The sequence below is a fragment of the Sturnus vulgaris genome, chromosome 3 (genome assembly GCF_052056855.1).
Source record: "Sturnus vulgaris isolate bStuVul1 chromosome 3, bStuVul1.hap1, whole genome shotgun sequence".
Taxonomy (NCBI): domain Eukaryota; kingdom Metazoa; phylum Chordata; class Aves; order Passeriformes; family Sturnidae; genus Sturnus; species Sturnus vulgaris.
Window position 1 is genome coordinate 38,280,420 of NC_142245.1, and position 12,354 is coordinate 38,292,773.

Sequence of the window (12,354 nt, forward strand, 5' to 3'; positions counted from 1 at the left end):
CTGTCTTGTTACTAAGGAGGTTCATGCTGTATGTCTTCTCTGTATGTTCCACTGCAGACCTTCATTCCAGAGAGGGAAAAGGATTATGGTATTGGTCCTGTTTCCATTTGCAGAAGTGCTGTTTTCTGGTTTTGTATGTGTTTATCTGTGTGGCTGGCCACATGCAAACACATAGATGTGTTTGTGTGCTTACTGGGAGTACACACACAGCCTTGATATCGCCTGGACCTGGTGAGACAACAATGCAGGCAGCTTCACTTCTGTTGGGCTACTAGCTGTACAGACCACGTTCCTGAATATTTTCTGGAGCAGCCAGATCTCTGCTGCTGTGATGTTTGATTAGGATTAAAGTACAGGCCATCCCTTCTAGGCAGACTCTTTGAATCCACCCCTGGATTACACCTCTGTTAGCCAACAGATGTCAGTGCTCTGGTAATTAGTTTACCTGTCAGCCTCTGCAGTAGCAATCAAGGAAGGAGAAAGTGGATCTATAACACAACAAGCTAAGAGCTGACAATTCAATACTTAAGATTATACTGATGGGTATGACTGACTGTGTGAAGTTTGTGTGGCAAAAATAAGAATTTCTAAAGTGTTCTTCCCTGAGCAGCAGCAACAACAAACTAGTTTGTGGGTTTTTATCATATATAAAGCAGGATGAGCCTATCTACACACTGTAAAGAGATCTCTCACAGATTATTTTTGAGAATAATAAACAGCTATGATAAATCTTTGGAAAAAATATAAACACAGGCTGTCTTTATTCTTTTACATGGCTGGCAGCTGCTGCCAGGACATTTTTGTTGGTGAAACACAGCGCACCACTTCCCTTGAGATGAAATACTTGTGACAAGAGTTAACAAGGCACTTCTGTGAACACATGACAAAGAAGTTTGCATGAATAATTTAACAGGGTAGCTGAGTTTAAAATAGCTGCAAGATTCCAAATTAAGTATAGAGACAGGAACTTTAAAAGCCTTTTTCCCTCCTTTAAGCAGCTCTTCCAAGGGATACAGAAAGGCCTATAAAGGCCCTATGAATCTAAAAGTTTCAGAATCCAGTGCTCTCTCTTGCCACTATTACTACCTCGTAGTAGCTTGCACTTTTTAAACTCTCTTTAAAGAATCATTTTTAAACAAACAACACTCAGGAATCAGTACAATTTCATAAAAGTTTAATGTTTGTTTTTAAAATAACACTATTTAATCAAGAGAAAGGAATCCACACATACAGAGTCTTCTTGGATGCTGGCAAAAGAGCTTAAATTAGAGACATACCCATGACCAGCAGATTTAACCAGTAAGAATACAGAGAAAGCCTCAGTGATTAATCACATTAGTAATAATGAAAAGAATATGCCCTCATACCAAAGAGAGCAGCAAAATACACCATTCCAGTCATGCAAATCTTCACTCACCTTCTCAGAACAGGTTTCCAGAAGTCTGGCAATTCCAGATAACATTTTCTTAGCTCCTGTGGAAAACAATCAAGACAGCAAAGACAAAGACTTGTTACAGCAAGCTATGTTCATTCTAAAATCCCACTTGCTGGAGCATCTGGTGGGACTGTTACAATCCCAAACCTTAGGCCCTTTTAATCGTTTCCCTCCGCTCTGCATCAAAACTTTTCAATAGCTAAACAGCTAGTCTGGAAGGAATTTGTCAAGCTGTTAGACTTGTTAGACTTAATGGACAATGACTCAAAACAATCGGCCACTTGCAAGAGCAGCAGGTGCTTTGCTGACAATGTGAACGGTCACAGCCCAGGTGCAGAGGGGGCTACAGCTGGGGTTGGAGCCAGATGAGGGAGAAAGCCAACAAAAAGACCCTTTGGAAGTGGGGGCATTCACACATAGGCCTGAAGGTGTTCAACCCTCTCGACAGGGCATAACTAGCTAAACTACACTGTCATGAGAGGCAGCTGTCATGTCTTAGTTGTCATAAACCACAGAGACCCCCAAAGTGCCCTCAAACTAATTTCTGAGGCCTTTCACCTACCCTTTTTATCTTCTCTTTTTTCTTTTCTTTACACGTTTTCTTACATGTTATTTTTATGCTTCTGTATTGTTATATTTCTACAGATAATAATCAAACCAGCTACATATCTCCTATCCTTTGCAACCAAATTGTTCTGAAATAAACCTGGCATATATATATATTTATAAACACTGGTCATTTAGTGTCATTTCACTCTGATCTAACTCCAGGGATGTATTATTAGCAAGAACCTCAGTTATCCCCCTTCAGGGATGAGTTGTAACACAAGCATAATACAAAATGAAAACAGCTGTCAATGAATATACTGTGAATGTAGACAGTTCACTAGGACAAGGGATTTGTAAGAAGTAGGATACTAAAAGCCATATATGTGATACTTTAGCCTAAGAAGTTAACCATATGAAGCATAAGGTTTCATCTTACAAACCTGAAACAAGCCTTCAACCTGTAAGCTTTTCTGCATTCTGAAGGACAAATTCAACTCTTGGAGAAGGAATTACATGTCATTTACTATCTTGGATGATCTCTCTTCTGTAGACTTTGTAGCAGCTTGAGGCAGGTTGTCTATGCCTGTATCTTGTATCAAATGTGAATGATGAAGGACTACAGCAATGCAAATACCGGATTTTTTTTCAGCCAGCCAAACTGAATCCATTGCGTGACTTCATTGCACTGAATACATAAAATAGAAGTGTGAATCACTTTTGTAACCCTAGCTTGGACACGACAGAGATACATTGGTTTTGAACCATTCTCTCACCTTGGTTAAGCAATAGAACACATGAAACTAACTAGCAGAGGACATGAAATTTAAAGAGTACCTGGAAAGCACCATGTTAAATAGGTTAAATTGCATTAAGCCTTCAGTTCTTAAGAGAAAATGCAGTGACTGATATTCCTTTGTTAATGGACTTTTTTATTTTTTTCCCCTCACTAATCAAGCATGTCTAAATACCCATCTTGCAGGTACCTAGCTACAAGACTCCTCTCATCTAATTATTGGCATTTGCATTTAATTCCTGTTTTTTTCATCTCTGACAAGATATGAATACAGCTTAATGTGAGGTCTGATATGAAGGCCATCCCTGTAATTTCTTTATCAGATAGCTATTACAGGGTTTTTCATCCATCACAGCTACCAGGGCTCCTAAAGTGTTATTTTGTTTCTACATTCATCTAAAGTTTGAAACCAAATTAAACAGGGTGGTAACACAAATGGCTTGTAGTATTGCACTGTTGCTTAGGTTCTGGCTGTAACTTCCCCTCAAAAGCAGCTTCTCGAAGAAAAATCGTATTTGATTAAGAATTGAAAACATTACCTTGTGTGCTCTACTGTCTGTAAAATGAAGATTCTTCAGTCAGGCTGCTGGGAAAGGGAATGCTGTTTTTGCCTTGAAGCAGCTCTAATGTAGGTTTTATTTCCTTCAAGTGTTCATCTATTCTCCACCACCTGCCCAACCAGTTCTAATGGCTCTGCTCTCTGCAGCCCCAGTTGATGAACAGCTTCACGGGAATTGTAACAGAAGCCTGACTCATTTTACCAGAGCCTAGGACTGCTAACACACGAAATCAGCCTTCTCATCACACACAAGCAACAGCACAAGAGGAGGTGGAAGTGGGATCAGAAAACAAAACCCAGAAACTAATTCTAACTGTGGAGCCTTGGATTTCTGCTCTAAGGCAGAATATAACAGTCTGCAGCTGCGTTATTCTGCTCAAGTCAGTTATAAACATGAATCCATCCATATTGTCTGAAAATAGCTGCCAGAAAGGATAGTCTAGCAACCGTAACTTGCATCTCTCTCTTCTTCATGCCAGACAGAAGCAGAGGAGTCAAGCAAAATAAATTTTATGGGTGCTTTATACTCCCACACTGCTGGCACGTAGGCTGTTTGCACATAACCATGCAGCTGGCACAAAAGGACCGAGCTCTGTCTCAGAGAATGACTTTACTCCCTTTAACCTTTTGTAATGTGCTGAGAGAAGAATAAACCAACACAGTATTACATCAGGTGCCACATGAAAACCTGTCTCAGGTGATTTCTCTTGCCCTCTGCAGTAAAGAAATGCAGTTTTGTCATGCTTTGGGATGCACTGGTTTGGTGGAAGGTTGTGGGTTTTTAAAAAAAACCCTTCTGCTATCGTCACTTTTATAGGTATTTCTAATAACTGTTAGGGGTTTACCAGGATAAAAAAAAAATTGACCTTTGCCCAAATTTCTTACCGTTTCCATAAGAAAATTTAAGTTCTTTGTGGACCTTCTCTTAGATAAGAATTAGGCATTTATTTCCACCCTTGACAAAAATTAAGGAATCATAAAACCACAAAGACTAGAAAAAACTTCTAAGATCATTGAGTCCAACCATTAACCCAGCACCACTGTGTTCACCACCGACCCATGCCCTCTAGTGCCACATCCACGTGTCTTTTGAATGCTTTCAGGGATGATGATTCTGGAAAAGAGACCTTACTTATACTTTTTACTACTAGGGCACAAAAGCATTGGGAAAAAAATTACTAACAGAATGATGGCTGCTACATTTCTTCTGTGCTCACACACTATTTAAAATTCTAGAAAAACAAAAAATCCTCCCAAAAGCCTACTACTGCTTAGCTAAACCTTAGTCAAAGACAAGATTTCAGCAAGCTGGAAGCAAGGTTTACCTACCCAACACACTCCAGGAAAATTTACTGTGTTTTGCCTAAAACATTTGAAGGTTTCTTCTCCTTTCTAAAACATACATTCAAAGAGACTGGAAGAAGTATTAAAAACCCACCTGGCCTTCAAACAGACTGACAGGATGACCACAGCTTTTCTATGTCTCTTCTCCCACTGCTTCTTAATCAAACTTGGTTTTGCAACATCCAGGAGAAAGGATGTGCTAGCCTCCATCATGACAAACTAAAGGTTACAGCATCAAATGAAGACTCAAGAGTTAATCCACTGTTCTTTGAATTTACTAGGTATTTGTGCCTGGTTTGAAGTAAAGGTAGAAACATTCAAACTGTATTTGTTTCCTTCCTATCAGAAGCCTTCTGAAAACCAGGAAAAAGATAACTTCTTATGCTTTATGCAGTTTTTAGAGAACTATGTCAGGAAGGAGAGGTAATGTATTGCACCATTCAAACAGACAAGTAAATCCCCATTAACTCACCCCTCCTGCTGAGATCTGGAAGAGTCCAAGGCCAGGCTAGAAATTAGGCTTCCCAGTCAGTGAACTATGCTACAGCTCTGCCAGCACAGGGAACGAGTACAGTGGATAAATCATATACTGCAAGCCTCTGGAAACCACAGGGGAAAAAAAAGGGGAAAAAAAAGAAAAAAATACATAAATAAAAATACATGCAATTTCATAAAATTACAGTTAATGCCTCTTGTCTGCCAACTGGCCTAGATATCATCACCTACGTCACCCATTATGTCCTTGTCCATTCCAGAGGTTCAAGGATTACCATGCACTCTTTCCCCAAAAGAGACCAAGTTAATCTTCCTTCCAGGAGTAAAGAGCCCTACCTCCTCTCAGGAATAGAATAAAGGGCATGAGGAGAAATAGTATTTAATTTAGACCACAGGAAAGTTCAGATTCCGGAAATCTTTAGACATTTACGGGGTAACAACTCCCAGTTTCTCCTTTTCAAAGTTCTTGCTTGCCCTTGGTGCTAGCCCCTCTCCATTCATGGCCAGCCAGGGCCAGCACTGACCATGACCACTACTTGTAGAAGCAACTGTAGAGCACAGAACAAGGATAACGGAATTATATTGTCCTTTCCCCCCCCAAAAAAGTTAATTTTTAAAATCAAGTTCCACAACAGATAACACAGCATTGAATAAGATTGTCTGAAGAAGACTGTCCAGATAACTCAGTTTGCCACTGTATGCACTGAGACCTTAATGAAAACCAATCTGCAAGAGGAAACTAACCAGAAAGCATGCATACATGTATTCCAAAACAGCACCATCTAAAGTGCAGAACTCTAGAAAAATACAGCCTTTCCTTTAACATTTCCTTTCCCTGCACTTACATCTCTCAATACAAGGCAGGTAAGAAAATCAATTCCCCTCTTCCTCTGTGGATTTAAAAGAGACCAAGCACTTGACTGAAAAAATTGGAAAGAAAATGTGGGGAAAAATTTATCTGTCAAATGTAAACAAACAAACTCAGGTATATAATAAAAAAATACAGAAGAAAACCAAGAAACAACTACAAAGGACTTTAAGCAAACTCCTCTCATTGCCCAACTCCATTTAAAACTATCAAAGCATATCAAACCTTGCTTTCTTTGGTTTTGACAGTAAATCAGCTATGTGATGAAAGTAGGGCAATGATACTAACAAAGGTTTCCTATTCAATGCAGTAACTGCTTAACGTCATAAAAACAGCTCAAAGAGACTTTCTCAAAACTCTCTTCCCTTAATTACCTTTTTACTGTTGACCATTTATACTATATTTCCAAATTCAGCTTAGATAGTTCTTATATTTCTTGTATGAAAACCACCATAAGACTCTGAGAAACATTTCATACCTTCCTGACAGTCATGGAAAACGAAGACAAATGGTGATTTTGCCTTCTCCAGAGGTCCACGTGCAGGTAGTGATTACAGAAATTCAAGCTGTGCTGGGGTCCCTCCCTGATGCCCCACCTCTGGTTTTACACAGGGTTCAGGACTTCAAACAAACTTTCACTGATGATGTTGACAGTAGCTCTTCCATTGACTTCAGCTGGGAATAAACTGGTTTTTATTGAGCATGCTAACTGTTGAGTATCTTCATCCTCTACAGTTTCTCAATTTTATCAACTACTACAAGAGTCAGAAACTAATTGAAATAAAACACTTTTACTGAGTTAAGGAAAAAACAAAACCAAGAAGAAAGCCTTGTTGACCTCCATGTGTTTATTTTTTAAACAATTTACAAATAAAAATGTTATATTTATCCAAGGAAACACATTTAATACTTTAGTCTTTAACAAGCTATACAAATGAGAACCATCACACTCAATAGTTCAAGGACCATTCAGGGTAGGCATGCATGTGTCTGTATCACATGAAGCGAGTCCAATTCCTGACACCAGGGTTCTGATCTTCTTACTTCTTCAGAGCTGGTCAGCTGCTAAATGATTTAACACAAATAGTTACTGGATCACAATAAAATGAAAGAAAGCCCATTTCAAATCACGTAAGTGACCTCAATATGTCTGGTCCAGGTGTCAGGCCACAGAGCCTTACCGATTAGTTTTCTTCTCCAAAAGCCAGTCGGGACAGATTTTCTCCCCTTGCTTACTGATGTGGCATCCATACATGTGCTTATACAATACAGTGAAACACCTTAAGTACAGATGTAATACAACAGTAATTACAAATCACAGAGACAGATAAACAGACAAACAAAATGAACTCTAAACACATTCCTGCATTTCAAACAACAAAAGTAAACAAACCCATGTGTTACAGTTCAAAGAAATTTTCAGTTTTAGTTCTTCTTCAAGTCTCCATTTCCTCAGTTCAAAAGTGCTGTTCTTGAGCTTGTCTCAGCAGCTGGGCTACTCATGGTGTTACTGACACAAACTGGGTGAGCTGGAAATCACCCAGGAATAGTCAAAGAATAGAAGCCCCCAAAATGAAGAAGACGCACGCATTATAAACGAGATTCCATTTTAATAGCAGAGTGTAGAAAAGAAATTTGCAAAAAAATTCACATGAAAAAACATTTTACACAATTAATTATGTACAGAATAAAGTATGTGACTGCCTTCCAATGATTTACGTTTCAGTTTAGTCAAGTCCTACCACAGAATGCAAAATACACCCAAAACTCTCAGCTGGAAGAAAAACAAACAAAAAACATATACATAATCCCAGCTCTGGCTCCTCAAATATTGGGACTGGCTGGGTTTACTTCAACCCACTGGGCTTTCTGCTATGCTTTCAACAATTCCTGAATTCATTGTAGTTTGCAAACTACTGTCAGGACCTTCTGTTTGCTCAGTCTTCTTGCTCTGGATGGTGCACATTCCCTTGCCTCCTGAGCCACCCACCTTCCCAAGTGTTTCTTTGAGCCCAGGCATTAAAGTTTCCACACACCCAGAAGTCTGACCTTCTGTGCTGCCTCTGTCACAACTCAGTGATGGCATTTCACCAGCACCACCTTTGCTCTCCTTCACTTGCACGCGTATCTCAGAGGTGGGAGAAATGCCCTGCATTTCTAGAACTGGCATGACCACTTCTGTAGTGTCACTATTTGAGGTCTGTGATCCAGGTTGCAGCATAGGTTTCCGTGTGCAAATTTTATCTTCACAGCTACCAGAAGTCAGTGTAGCAAAATCAGTAATCTCAGTTTCATTCACTGTTCTTTCAATGCCCAGTTTTTTAAGTTTACTGGACTCCAGCTTAATGGACGCAATAGTTTCTGGTTTTGTGACTTCTTCTGTATTTTCCTTTGAAAGTCCTGCTGAAATGATGCTGAAACATTCATGTTTTACCTTGTCTCCCAAATTGGAATCAGTGCTTTTCAACTCAAGCTCTGCTTTCTGGGAGGGTGTCTTCATGTGTTTCACATCCTCTGATGGTCTCTTGAAAAGAAAATTATCTAATCTTGCATCAGATCCAGTGTGTCTTAATGACGTTTTTTCATTTTCAGCTACTAATTCTAGACTAGATCTGAGTTCAACAATGTTTGAGCAGGTATTGACTAACCGTTCAACTCCCTGCTTCTGGGTTTGGTTATCCAACACTGCATGGCCTGAAGGTTTAAGTTGAACTTTTTCTTGAACTTTTAATAGGGTACTTCTAGTTTCTGTCTGTCCCTCTGTCAATTCTGAAGCATTAACCTCATTAGAACCAGATTTTATTTCTGGATTTGGAGTATTTGATAGATCCCAACCACTTTCAGAACGAGTTGTGACTACCTGTTCCTTTCCATTACTAGTTTTGGAAGTGCCCCAGTGTAAGTCCGAACTATCTATTTCTGAGTGAGTTCTACAGTTATCATTTAATTTTTCCCCTTCCAAGTGGGTATTTCCCAAACTTTGAATTTCATTCTGTGTCTCAGGTAACAAAGTCTTTGGGTGTAGGCTATGCTTAGGCTTTACTGCTTTTATTTCCCAGTCTTTTGTCTTTGTGTCTTTCTCCAAGGTACCAGGAACATTTGTAACTGGAGTTTTATTTCCATCTTCCTGTCCAACCTTCTCTTGGACCTCAGTTTTCTGTAGATGACAGAATTCCAGACTGCCTGCCTGCTCTCCACCTCCTGTATCAACAAGTCCAATTTCTGCAGGCATCTGGATACCAGAAACAGGATTCTTTTCTGACAATTCTGTGACTGACATTTCTGATAGGTGAGGCTGAAGTGACTTTGTGTTAATTTCAGCCTGATTTTCAACAGGAACCAAACTCCCTGTCACTTGATTATTACACTGTGAGGAATCCACATTCTCAGAATCCTCTTTCAACGAGGATGAGCTATTATTTGTTTTGTGATTTGCAGATAAGTCTGCAGGTTTTGTTATGTTAGGGTTTTCGCCATTTGGAAGAGCAGAACTTGCAAGCTTGCTGTCAGCTGAAGCCTTTCCACCACTACTGTAGAAAATATCATAGAGATCTTTAGCATTGGCTGTGGCTAAGCAAGAATTTCGTTTCTCTATCTTTTTTGCTTGTTCACTGAAAGCAGTTGAAGGGGGTGGTGGTCTCACAGGTGTTGCCAACATTGTCTGTTCACTTTCGGACACACCTGGAGCTACTTCATCTGCAGGGATGACAGCTGCTGGCTGGACTGCTGGTGGAGGACGGGGTGGAGGTAGTTTATCTACAGTCTGAGAAGACTCATTTTTCTCTGCTGCTTTCAAATCCTCCTCTGAGCCTTTTAAAATTACTTCTTCTCCTCCAAAAGCTTTTGATATGATATCTGGAGGCAGTAGAAGATCTGCACTTGTTTCTTTTACCACTGGCAGTGGTTTTGTGGTAGTTCCAGAGGATTTTATGGATAAAAAGGTGTTCAAAGGTGGTGGTTTACTAACTGTTGCAGTATTAGACTTCCTGAAAATCATGGTGGGGACTGGTAGGTTGGGGAGAATTTTTGTTGGTGTTGGTGTAGAAACAACTGGTATCCATGGGCTAGTGTGTGGAATAACAGTTTTCCCAGACAGCTTGATTTCAATGGGTTTGATATGGGATTTCACAGACTGGCACTTGTTCTCCTCTTTGTTTCCTTCTGTATTCTCTTCCTTTGGAATAGCTCCTGGGGTTTTATCCTCTCTCTCAGTCTTTTTCCAGCTGAATTTCCCAAAGGAGGTCTGGCTTGGTGATTCCTTTTTAGATTCCTCTTTCTTTTCTTCCTTCTTCTCCTCTGTCTTCTCTTCCTTCTTTAGCTTTACCATGATACCCATTTTTCGCCCGGAAGAATCTGTTTTGCCTTGACTTTCATTACTCCCTTCTCCAGACTCCGGGATGTTCTTTACTTCCTCCTTCTTTATTATTTTTGGGGTTTTCTCATCCTTCTCTTCCTTCTGTTTCTCAACCAGTTTCCGTTTCAGCTCGTTTTGCCGCCTGCGCTCTGTTTCCAGAACTACAGCCAATCCAGCTTGACGGTCTAGATTTCTCCTCTCTTCATAGAGTGGGTTTTCATCTATGTATTTCTGTAGAAATAAACAGCAACATTTTAGCCACTGTTTCCATGAAAAAAAAAATAAATGAATGCAGCTCTGACAATTTTGACTCGTTCAGTAAGTGCCACCTCAACACTAAGAGAACAGGGAACGTTTTTCCTACCAAGAAACTGAGGTACTACAAACTGCTTGCAGCAGTGCTGTCACTTCACAGTAGACACTGTTTCAGCTTCATGCAGATAAAATATCTCTCTATGTGCTGATGTAGTGGGAAGTTCTGCTTATTTAGCTCAGTAGAATGTAGTGAAGATAACCAAATACATACAGTCCAAGGAGTTAATGTCATTCTTCAGGAAAGGAAGACAGAACAAGCATAAGCTAATGCAGGGAATGTCTCTTTCCTAGTACACCAGTTACCAACCTTATATTTCTCATTGTGGGGATGACTTTTCACATGCTGCTCTGCTGAGATTTGATCTCCAAAAAATTCATGACAGAGCTGGCAATAATATCCAGTGATGGGAATCAGAAACTCAGAGCCTGAAAAGGCCAAAGAAAATTATCAGATAAACAAAACTTAATAAATGCCAAGCTCTTAACAAAGCTGGTCAAAGAACAATAGCAAAACCTCCAGTAATGTTCTTTTTAGAACAGCTAATACTGCTCTCCTTACAGTTACATTATAGGAACCACCACTACCAGGAATAAACATGTAAAGTGAAGACGTTTATTGCTATGGTTCAAGATTTAAATGTTCTCCATTCTATTAAGGTAATCGAGCATTAAAGTAGGTTAACATTTCCTACAGTCTTGATCTATTTTCCATCTTTCTGGTATAGTCTGCTCAAATACTGAACACCTGGATTATAAACAGAACACAAGTATTTTCGTTGAAGTTCAGCAAGATTGCATCCTTGTGCCTACAGAACCTGTTACAGTTACTAAGACACTGCAGATTCTTCTTTAGTGGGCACTACTAGACTACTAGAAATATGTAACAGATTAATAAAATTAGTTGATCACTGGCAGGCCTTTTAGACATTAATATTTTAAATCTTATATTAATTTTTAACTCAGTTACAGCTCCTTCCATATGTCTGTCTCAGATTCTCTGTATCTGCACTGTAACAAGTACTCATCAGTCAATTTTCAGGGAAACCTCTGCTAAAAATATACTGAAAAGTCTACTACAAGACTGTGTGGAGTACTGTGCAAGATCTACCCAAACACTGCCAACTCTCGTGGTCATGCTCTAAATTCTAATACATTGGCAAAAATTACTTCAGAACTACACTAAAAGACAACTGGTATTCAAAATAAAAAACTAATCTCTAAAAAGAAAAGAAGAAAACACATTTTTCCTACACTCTTGCTTCATGACCTTTTCTACAAGAACAGTTAAGAAACTAACTAATTTGCCTTTTTCCTAATAATACAGTATCTATATGTGCTCCTATACACCAAGGTAAAGTTTTGAAAATTCCTTTCTCTGAGCAAGTGGAACCTGCTGGAGGGCAAAGAGGGATGATAGTCGAGTTAATAAAAATTAACATACCTTTGGCAGGAACCGTTATCTTATCAATGCGTTTTATGGAGTCTTGTTTGGTCTCACTCTGGGTCTTCGAAGCCCAAGGTCTGTTGTAAGGATCCAGGGTCTATTTGCACAGTGACAGAGGTATATAGGCTCATATATTACACTAGCAAGGCAAGTACACTTGTCTTTTTCCTTTTTAATTTCCTTTTAGAACACTGAATA

The 12,354-nt window shown here is 39.4% G+C and overlaps 1 protein-coding gene across 6 annotated transcripts in view; it reads right to left on the reverse strand.

Moving 5' to 3' along the window:
• Nucleotides 1-1,157: 1,157 nt before the first annotated feature.
• The window catches only part of ZNF318 (zinc finger protein 318), a 30,747-nt gene continuing 19,550 nt past the window's right edge, over nucleotides 1,158-12,354 (reverse strand). For 2 of the 6 annotated variants that reach the window (XM_014876250.2, XM_014876242.2), the window contains exons 8-10: nucleotides 12,154-12,253; nucleotides 11,020-11,138; nucleotides 1,158-10,628 (exon numbers count right to left, since the gene is read on the reverse strand). In XM_014876250.2, coding sequence (XP_014731736.2) covers nucleotides 7,896-10,628; nucleotides 11,020-11,138; nucleotides 12,154-12,253 — 2,952 coding nt within the window. In that variant the 3' untranslated portion in view covers nucleotides 1,158-7,895. The remainder of the gene's footprint in view (nucleotides 10,629-11,019; nucleotides 11,139-12,153; nucleotides 12,254-12,354) is intronic. The other 4 variants (XR_015802295.1, XR_015802296.1, XR_015802294.1 and 1 more) reach the window with 4 other exon arrangements.